The 10707-nt window shown below is 36.5% G+C and overlaps 2 protein-coding genes across 3 annotated transcripts in view; one reads left to right on the top strand and one right to left on the bottom strand.

The window, feature by feature from the left end:
* The window catches only part of cib2 (calcium and integrin binding family member 2), a 23346-nt gene extending 19945 nt beyond the window's left edge, over positions 1 to 3401 (bottom strand). Inside the window, exon 1 of one of the 2 annotated variants that reach the window (XM_016499397.1) lies at positions 3099 to 3401. In XM_016499397.1, coding sequence (XP_016354883.1) covers positions 3099 to 3149 — 51 coding nt within the window. In that variant the 5' untranslated portion in view covers positions 3150 to 3401. The remainder of the gene's footprint in view (positions 1 to 3098) is intronic. The other variant, XM_016499390.1, reaches the window with a different exon arrangement.
* A 1020-nt stretch (positions 3402 to 4421) lies between these two features.
* Positions 4422 to 10009, top strand: lrrc61 (leucine rich repeat containing 61). The gene is made up of 9 exons (XM_016499351.1): positions 4422 to 4705; positions 5619 to 5714; positions 5796 to 5942; positions 7935 to 7995; positions 8073 to 8158; positions 8245 to 8310; positions 8412 to 8480; positions 8882 to 9007; positions 9516 to 10009. The coding sequence occupies exons 1-9, from the start codon at positions 4678 to 4680 to the stop codon at positions 9620 to 9622; spliced, it is 786 nt and encodes a 261-aa protein (XP_016354837.1). The 5' UTR covers positions 4422 to 4677; the 3' UTR covers positions 9623 to 10009.
* The last annotated feature ends 698 nt before the right edge of the window (positions 10010 to 10707 follow it).

Here is a 10707-nt window from a genome sequence, read left to right as displayed (position 1 = left end):
ACAGGACTATAAAGCTAGAAGGAAGCTATCAGAAAGTACAACAGCTGACTAATCACAATGAGGTTTCTGAGTATCTGCTCAGACTGGTATTAATATTTAAGTCTCACTGGGTCCTGAGACTGAGATGATGTTTCGCCAAAGCATGACAGACTGCTGTTACGGAAGACAAAAGCAAGACCTTCTCACATGTTCTCATCTCATATGATCAGATGTCCTCAGATATGACTCCGTGCTCAGACCTTAGGATTCACACAGCGAGCAAATAGGCTATTATATACAAAGTCGCTTGTATGCCGCAGGCAATATAGAGAGAGAGAGAGAGAGAGCGAGAGAGAGAGAGAGCAGTAGCCTATATAAGCGTAAAATGAAAAACTATAGCTACAGCAAGACCAGTGTAACCAATTTCTGAAATTAACAATTCTTATGAGCTGGTTCTTTTAATGATTAATTCACGAAAAGATGAGCTTGAATCCATTTGAAACACTGTACTGTATAATTACAGAATTAGTAGAGATAATTTCTTTGATATGTAAAAAAAATTTGAACATATAACTGAAATATACCAAAAATAATTCTGAACTGAATCAAATTAAAACGGGAAACTATGACTAAATTCAAATTTTTGTATGAACTATATATTAAGACATAGTGGCGAACCCTAATAAATACCTTTTCCGAGGCACATTTTGTTTGCCTTAAAAAGGTATCTAAATTTTCTACAATATTCTGCCCCAATAGCCTGATTCTGTTTTACAGCACGATGAATGAGTTGATAAGACTTGGCTGCTGTAAGGATTGAGTCTATCAGCCAAATGGCCAAGCTCCACTGATCCTGGTAGTACAACCCAGTGATTAAAGAGCACAAGGAGCGGCGGCCATTGTTGCTAACAAGATATGACGCCGTGCTCAGACCTTAGGATTCACACAGCGAGCAAATAGGCTATTATATACAAAGTCGCTTGTATGCCGCAGGCAATATAGAGAGAGAGAGAGAGAGAGCGAGAGAGAGAGAGAGCAGTAGCCTATATAAGCAGTTTTCTGTAAGAATGCACCTTGACTATGAAGAAAGAAAGAAAGAAAGTCAAAAACCACACATCTGTTCATTCTTTAACCCAAAACTTGATTTTGTTGCTTCTTAATTTTCGTCTGTAAATAACGCTGAGGACTAGCCGTTCTGTGATTTACGCGCACTAGCCTTTGAGTACTGTTAATTGCTCATTAATTTGAAATATTGAGGCTTGAATCTGTGAAATGTGAGGTAAGGCCACAGCTGTGAGTTATTAGCACAATGGATAGACGACCCGGTGTTAAATTATTACCAGAAACGTAAGCCCACATATCTAATAATGACATTACATGCCCGGAGAAAGAAATGGCTTCTTCATAACTTCTTATAATCACGTCATAGAGACATAATATAAAGGTACGAGAGCAGCTGGCATTTACTAAAATACTTCTCACTGCTGTGTTGCGTTGTTACAAATCAAATGTACTTAATAGTCCTGCACTCTACAAATATTTGTATGGCAATATTTTATGGTACTTCTATGGTTGATTTCTTTCAATTTTGGTAGGGATGGAAAGAAACTATGTCACCACTGCGATGATTGAATCTTCAGCCTCACGGGAAAATAAATCATATTTTGCTTGAGTTATGAATGTGAATTTGCAGTCTGTATTGAACAGGATGGAATAAAAAGACTGTACTGTGAAATAATGGTACGAAACATCCTTGTATTAGAGTTGTCCTGGCAGGCTGCATGCAAAAACAAAAATACAACGTGATCAGTATATTCTGATTCACAAACAAATGACTCTTATGAACCAGTTCTCAAAAACAGACAATGCAACCATAGTAGTCTGATTCACAAACAAATTACACTATTAAAGCAGACACTTTTTAGTAATCAGTAACATACATCGCGGCCAGTGTATTCTGAGTCACGAACAAATGGCACTTTTGAGACAGTTCTTTTTAGTGAATCAGAAACATGCAGTGCAACCGGTATATTTTGATTCCTGAACAAACGACTCTGATGAACCAATTCTTTTTAGTAAACCGAAAACATCCAGCAGGACCAGTGTATTCCAATTCATGAACAAACAACTCTAAAGAACCAGCTTATTTTCAGTAAAATGAAAAACTATAGCTACAGCAAGACCAGTGTAACCAATTTCTGAAATTAACAATTCTTATGAGCTGGTTCTTTTAATGATTAATTCACGAAAAGATGAGCTTGAATCCATTTGAAACACTGTACTATATAATTACAGAATTAGTAGAGATAATTTCTTTGATATGTAAAAAAAATGTGAACATATAACTGAAATATACCAAAAATAATTCTGAACTGAATCAAATTAAAACGGGAAACTATGACTAAATTCAAATTTTTGTATGAACTATATATTAAGACATAGTGGCGAACCCTAATAAATACCTTTTCCGAGGCACATTTTGTTTGCCTTAAAAAGGTATCTAAATTTTCTACAATATTCTGCCCCAATAGCCTGATTCTGTTTTACAGCACGATGAATGAGTTGATAAGACTTGGCTGCTGTAAGGATTGAGTCTATCAGCCAAATGGCCAAGCTCCACTGATCCTGGTAGTACAACCCAGTGATTAAAGAGCACAAGGAGCGGCGGCCATTGTTGCTAACAGTCATTGATCTTCATAATGCACTTTGTTGACTGGCAAGTGGGAAACTCAGAAGCCTACTATTCAAATTTCATTAATATCTGACTCAATAAACCATTCACATCACATATCTATTCCCATTATATATATGTATATATGATCAGATGTCCTCAGATATGACTCCGTGCTCAGACCTTAGGATTCACACAGCGAGCAAATAGGCTATTATATACAAAGTCGCTTGTATGCCGCAGGCAATATAGAGAGAGAGAGAGAGAGAGCGAGAGAGAGAGAGAGCAGTAGCCTATATAAGCAGTTTTCTGTAAGAATGCACCTTGACTATGAAGAAAGAAAGAAAGTCAAAAACCACACATCTGTTCATTCTTTAACCCAAAACTTGATTTTGTTGCTTCTTAATTTTCGTCTGTAAATAACGCTGAGGACTAGAGAGTCTCTTACCTGATAGGCGTCTAGCTGTTCATCAGTAAATATCGTTTGCTTATTACCCATCTTAGTCGAGTGATTTTCCTCTCGTGCAGATGCATCACATTGGTCTTCTCTGTTCTAGGCATTTATGTCCACGGTTTGGCCAGCCGAGAAAATTGGGAGGCAGCATGAAATTTCAGTCGTTCCTGAAGTAACTTATGCCTGTTGGTGGTAAAGGCGACACTCTCCATAAATACTTTAACAGCTCAAGATACGTGACACTTGTTTGTCGCGTACCGTTCCTGACGCGCGCGGCATATACTCTTCCTGTCGCTGTTCGCTCTCACTGACTGAATTGTCAATGAAAACGATTCTAACCGATTTGAACACTTCACACCACCAGGGGGCGGCATTGAACACATTGAAAACAGGATAGACTATTTCATTTTAATATACGCAAATATCAACATTTCATTAATACCATGAAAGTACTAAAGTACACTTTTTTTTATAATAGCCTAGCATTATTATTTAAATAATTTGTGCGGTAATTACTAATAAAAACTAACATTTTAAAACAAATACAACTTCTAAAATATAAATGTTAAGATAAATGCTAACTTTTTTCCACTCTAAAGAGCAATATAAAGAACATTTAAGATCATTTGTAAGATAATTTAAGAAGAGAGAGAGAGAGAAATAGATAGATAGATAGATAGATAAATAGATAGATAGATAAAACAAATGAATGCATAAACACTTTTGAAAACATTTTTTTCTTTTTACTATACTGTAAAAACACAAAGATTCCATGAAGTTTCTTCAATGAATCAACGATGCCAATAAAGAAATTGTTAAAATATAAATGTTAAGATAAATGCTAACTTTTTTCCACTCTAAAGAGCAATATAAAGAACATTTAAGATCATTTGTAAGATCATTTAAGAAGAGAGAGAGAGAGAAATAGATAGATAGATAGATAGATAAATAGATAGATAGATAAAACAAATAAACACTTTTTAAAACATTTTTTTCTTTTTACTATACTGTAAAAACACAAAGATTCCATGAAGTTTCTTCAATGAATCAACAATGCCAATAAAGAAATTGTATTTTTAACACCAAGTCAAAAAAATAAAAATACCGCCATAGGCCTAATATTTCGCTTTTTAGAGAATTTTAGTGTACTTTCTACGCTAAGTCCATTTATAAAACAAACTTTACATGACAACAATTCTAAGTTCTGCATTCTTCCCCCTGTTTCCATGACAATATCCTAGTAACCACTGTAATCACACAAAAACACAGGAAGGGTAACTTCCGGCTGGGCTGAACTTTAAATAATTCATTTATCCAGGCGTTAATTAAACCAACAGAACGCTCGAAATGAATAAAAGCATCGGAACAGTGAAACAGCAGGGGGGCAAATAATGCCCGCATTAAACCCACGAGTATCTAGAGCAGATGCTAGTGAGGCTAGCCGCAGAGCTTACAGTCACACCCGCTTTGATCTGCCGCCTGTACTGCATACTGTACATGCCCACCAGCATTTATTAACAAAACATCCATCCCATGCTGTAATCTGCGAATGACTGCATAAAGCTGAGCGACAATGGACTTGAAGAGGGAAAAGCACAATGGTAAATTAGTTGATAAAGCAGTGTTGTAACGTTAGCCCGTGCTAGCAGCAGTAGCTGTCCACACACTGTGGTGCTGATTCACAAACATACTTCTGTGATTAAAATGGCTTGTGTTTTTATTTTGAAGGATATTTATTTTGTTTGGCAGCCTATTAAATGTAGTCTTGCATTATTGTATCGGTAAAACGGTCTCCTTTTTAGGGCATAACTATCGCTTGTTGCTCCGTATTTTGGTTCATTAAACACACGCTTCGGTTCCGTTGATTAAACCAACTGTTGTTTGCGACAACTTTTAGTGTATCCACATAATCTCAGCTATTTTAATTTAGTTTGCAAAACTCCTTCAAGTGGGGGATGTGCGTGTTGTCATTTTTGTCTTAAAATGGACTCGAAAAGATTTGTATTATCCAAGGTAACTGAGTTAGGTGGTAAGATTGTTGTTTTTTGTGTAATTCTGCACCTTTTTAGAAGAGCAGATTATAAGAAACCAATCCCATAACAATCTGCATTAATTAGTTAATTTATTTATTTAGTTAATTCGTTTATTTATTTTACTTTATTAAAGTTAAAAAAAGAAGAAGAAACAACAAATATGGAAGGACACAAAGATGTTGTTATAATATAATGATAAAAATGTTTGAATAAAAAAAATAATATTTGCTGGCCATTTAATTAAACCCGGAGGAGATCTGCAGCTGTAATCCAGTCTTTGAGAATTCAAGAAAAGCTACACATAAAGCGTGATTAATACTGTAATCACCATTTGAACCTTTGGAATCATGCAGAGCCACATTTATAGTCTCCCCACAGAAAATACTGAACAGACCAGAAAGTGCTTTAATACTCTACAGACTCACTCAATCAAAAAACTGCTGCTTAAATTGTAATCACACACTTTCTCCTCATATTCCAGAAACAGAATGTGCAAAGATCACCACTGTGCTTCTGAAGTCCCGCACCGGGGAGTTTGATTTGGGGTCCATTATGTTTCTGAAACTAAGGAATTTAGGTAAGACGATACCAAATTTAGTGTCTGCAGAATACATTGTCAAAATACACAAAAACACAATCTTGCATGTGTTTTTTGCAGGAATTTATGACCTTGGATGTATAGGAGAGTGTATAAACCTGGAGAGGCTGGACCTCTCTGGAAATAACATCACAAATCTGGGGCCTCTTTCATCTCTACGAAGACTTCTTGTTCTTAACTTGTCAGCCAATAGAATCTCTAATTTAGGTAATGTTATTTCAATCTTAATGTAATAGTTTTCTCAAAAAAATAAAATGTGCTGAAAATTTGCACACCCTCAGGCCATCCATCAAAATCCACCAAACATATTTGTTTAGAACTGTTTTAGACTGTTTTTGCTTGTAAACAGTGCTTGATTTGTGCATATTTCTCTCCTGATTCAGTCAAGATGACTTTTTCAAGGGAGAAAGCAATATTATGGAGAGAGGACTATTGAAGGTTTAAAGTTAAAAACGTCTTAATAAATTTGTTTCTTACAAACACGCAACTTTTCACTTCACAAGATGTTAATTGATGGACTGGAGTGGTGTGGATTAGTTGTGGATTATTGGGATGTTTTTATCAGCTGTTTGGACATTCTGTTGGCTCATTCTGACGGCACCCATTCACTGCAGAGGATCAATTGGTGAGCAAGTGATGTAATGCTACATTTCACCTAATCTGTCTTGGATGACCTGAGGGTCAGTAAATATTGATTTTTACATTAACTATTCCTTTAATGTGATTATACATATACAGTGGCTATAGAAAAGAATCACCCCCCCTTTAAAAATAATCAAATTTTGTTGCTTTGAAGCATGAAATGAGGATGGACACAATTTTTGTTTTATCCAGCTGTATTTACTCAGTGCAACCTATAACATCCAAGTGAAAGATATAACACCAACATGTCAGCAAAAAAACAAACAAACAGAATCTCTGATTTGGGAAAATAATCACCCTTTCTTAAAATTGACTTGTATCAGGTTTAGCTAATCACCTTCTCAATGGCACACAAAGCCATTTGACATTAAACTGTGATCAGCTGTGGTCATTTTGATTTGCTCAGCATGAAAAGAGCTTTTCTGGAGCATTTCAGTCCTTGGTAACTGTGCAACTGAAGCAAACAATAAACTATGGTTGTCAGAAGATCTCCGGGATAAGTTGTGGACAGGCACAAGTCAGGAGATGGATACAAAAAAAACTTTTCAAAGGCTTTATAAATGCCTAGAAGCACAGTGAAGTCTATTATTGAGAAGTGGAAGGTATTTGGTACAACACAGACCCTCCCTGATCAGGACATCACTCCAAACTGATGAAAGAGAGGCGACCAAGACGCCTACAGTAACTCTGAAGCAGCTGCAGGAATTTATGACAAAGAGTGGTCATTGTGTGCATCTGACAACAATATCACAAATTCTCAAATTGGTCTTGTATGGGAGGGTTGTAAAAATTATTTGAAAATATCGGTGAACACCAAACGATATGTCTGGCGGAAATCCAATACAGCTCACCATCCAAATAACAGCATTCCTCCAGTAAAGCACAGAGGTGGGAATATCCTGTTATGATTTGGGGGAGTTTCTCTGCAGCAGGAAGTGGAGCACTTGTCAGGATAGAAGGAAAAATGGATGGGGCAAAATACTTCTGCCCTCTGCCAGAAAGTTGTCAATGGAAAGAAGGTTTACCTTCCAACATGACAACGACCCAAAGCACACAGCAAAACTGAGCACAGAGTGGTTGAAGGAGAAAAAGCTGAATGTCCTTGCATGGCCTCGTCAGAGCCCAGACTTAAACCCCATCGAAGATCTGTGGAATGACTTGAAGACTGCAGTCCACAAACGCTCACCATCAAATTGAACTGAACTTGAGCAGTTCTGCAAAGAAGAGTGAGCAAATATTGCAAAGTCTAGATGTGCAAAGTTAGTGGAGACAGAGATATAGCCCAACACACTAAAGGCTGTAATTAAAGCAAAAGGTGGTTCAACAAAATTCTGACACAAGGCGTGAACCTTTTCCAACTCTGTGATTCTGGTTTACATTTTTTTTCCCTGACATGTTGGTGTTATATATTTCACTTGGATGTTATAAGTTGCACTGAGTAAATAGAGCTGGATAAAACAAAAACTGTGTCCGTATATATATATATATATATACACAGTATATATAATATCGTTGCTATTATATTTGACTTTTGGAGTTGAACATGTTTCTTTTCAGAACCCCTTTCCAGCTGTGAAAGTTTACAGAGTTTGAATGTTGCTGGTAATGTGATACCAAGGTAAGCTGCATTTTTAGCTACTCATATTTATCTGCTATCCACCTTTCTATACAACACATGTTGCATTGCACCTACAGTGTTGATAATCTTCATGCACTCAAGTCTTTAAAGAAGCTGGAGAGCATCAGATTGAAGGACAACACCTATAATTACACCAATCCAGGTCAGCAGTTTTCTGGCTTTATTTGATTAAATGTTTTTGGAGCTCTTAATCTGGTCCTTCATTCTTACTAATCTATTTTGCTATAGTCTGCAAGAATTCATTATACCGGACTCTTATTCTTGAAATTTTCCCAAACATGAAAGTGTTGGATGGTGAGTTTTTAATTGTATTTTGCTAAACACATGTTTTTTTCACATACAGTTGTGCATTTTCTCATCAAGTTATCAAATTCTCTTTTAATGTGTCATTTCAGGTGAAAGGGTGGTGGGACGTGGAAGTGACTTATACCAACTATGCAAAGACATTGATGATACCATTAAAGGTACTTGCTGGCATTTTAATCCTGTTATTTAATAGATTTTAAGAGAAAAACTCAATGCACTTGTGTATCATATTATACCATGCAATTTTGTGTATAATACCGTATGATAATATCACACTTAATGCTAAAAAATCTGTAATGATTTAAACATTTTTTGCATCAAACATGTTTGATTTATTTAGTGCGTGTTAACTTTGACAGCCCTAAAAATGCACTTCCATTCAACAGATTAGGGTTAGTAATTTTTTTTGTTAATTATTTCTTTTATTCAGCAAGGATGCATTACATTGATCAAAATTCACAGTAAAGACTTTTGCATTGTTACAAAAGATTTTTCAAATAATTGCAGTTGTTTTGAACTTTCTATTCATTAATATTTCTCTGTTTTTTGTTATTTATAGCAGGCATGTATAAAAATGGCCAACTGCCCGAGTTGCCAGACACCAAACCTTGGGTGGATGATGGTTTTTGGGAGATAAAGATATCAAACAATGCCATAGTTGATGAAGCCTATAAACAATTCAGTGGTATGGACTAATCATCTTCATTAATCTAAACCAGTGTTTCTCAACCCTGGTCCTGGGCGCCCCCCAGCACTGCACATTTTGTGTGTCTCCCTAATCAAACACACCTGATTCAACTCATTAGCTCGTTAAAAGAAACTCCAGGACCTGAAATGGGTGTCAGATAAGGGAGACATACAAAATGTGCAGTGTTGGGGCACGCTCAGGACCAGGGTTGAGAAACACTGATCTAAACCAGTGGTTCCCAACCCTGGTCCTAGAGGCACCCCAACACTTCACATTTTGCATGTCTCCTTAATCAAACACACCTGATTCAGGTCATCGGCTCATTAGTAGAGACTGCAAGACCTGAAATTGGTGCGGCAGAGAAAGGAGACATGCAAAATGTGAAGTGTTGGGGTGCCTCCAGGAACAGGGTTGGGAACCACTGATCTAAACCATTGTTTAAACACATCAGCAGTCACATTTTCAAAGCCCTAATTTAATATCTTTTTGGTAATAAACTCAACAGATGTTCTTCATGAATGCAGGCTGCTGAACAGTCGAGCAGCCCACGTGATCTCACAAAATGAACGAACCGTCAGCCTCAAGAGCCAACCAAAGCAGTATGCTGTTTAAATCTGGGAATCTCTCGATCTCATTACATTTCCATAAGAATGCATGTTTTTTTCCACAGCTTTTTCTATGTCTTTTTAAACGTCCATAAGCTTGATGCATCACCGGTGCCAGAAATCCAAAATGCTCCATGTTGCCTGCAGTGTGAGGGTTTAGTTTTTGTAACTACGCTTGAGTTCTTTCTGATTTTCCACTGTTCAGAGAGACCGTAGTTACCCCTAATCCGGTTTGAGGGCTGTCTCAGGATGTTCAGAATCAAGACAATTCCTCTTTGCACTCCTAACACAATGCTGTATTTAACGTTATGCTTTAAATTATGCTTCAAATGCTGCTATTTGTATATTTCGTAATGGTGAAGCACTTGTATTGTTTATTAACCACTTCTGAGGCTTTCCCATGTTGCTCTTCTTGTTTACAATGCATTTTGCCTTTTTATTGTATACCTAATGTGGATGATTTTTTTTCTGAATTGCTTGTTTCATACTAAATTGTTTCTTTTTATTCACTCAAGCAGCTTTTTGTTTTAAAATACATCTAAATTGTATTATATATGATCAGCTTTGCATATTTGTATTTACATTTTGTTGGATAATATATAATCATGCCAGAAAATGTCTTTGTGTCTGTGTTTATTAATCTTACACATAATGTAAAAAAGCAGACTATTACAAAGTTTCAGAGTTTAAATGGTTAAAGTGCTAGTTTACCCAAGAATGATCTATAAACCATTTACTCACCCATAAGTTGCTCCAAACAAAGACGTTCTTTCTTCCATTGAATACAAAAGGAACAATGACCTGAATGTTGCCAGAATTTTCTTTGAGTGAACTATACATTTAATGTTGCACAAATAAGTGCAAAATATCGTTCCGAACACATTCAAGAAAATGTGGGGGGTATTAATGCAGTGTGGCATCCGATGCAGTAGGGGGAGTTCAGCGTTCAGCACGTCAGAGTTCTCAACTTCACAGCCGAATGCAGAGCAGTGGGCTAGTACACGGGGTTGCCAGGTTTATTAAAATACCCTTTTCTGGAGTCTACCATGTTGATAAAAAGCTAATCTCGGTTGTAACTTGTTGCGGACATTT

Source organism: Sinocyclocheilus anshuiensis, unplaced genomic scaffold (assembly GCF_001515605.1).
Source record: "Sinocyclocheilus anshuiensis isolate Anshui unplaced genomic scaffold, SAMN03320099.WGS_v1.1 scaffold1054, whole genome shotgun sequence".
Classification (NCBI taxonomy): Eukaryota; Metazoa; Chordata; class Actinopteri; order Cypriniformes; family Cyprinidae; genus Sinocyclocheilus; species Sinocyclocheilus anshuiensis.
Note: the sequence above shows the minus strand (reverse complement) of the source record. Positions and strands in the feature narration are given on the sequence as shown.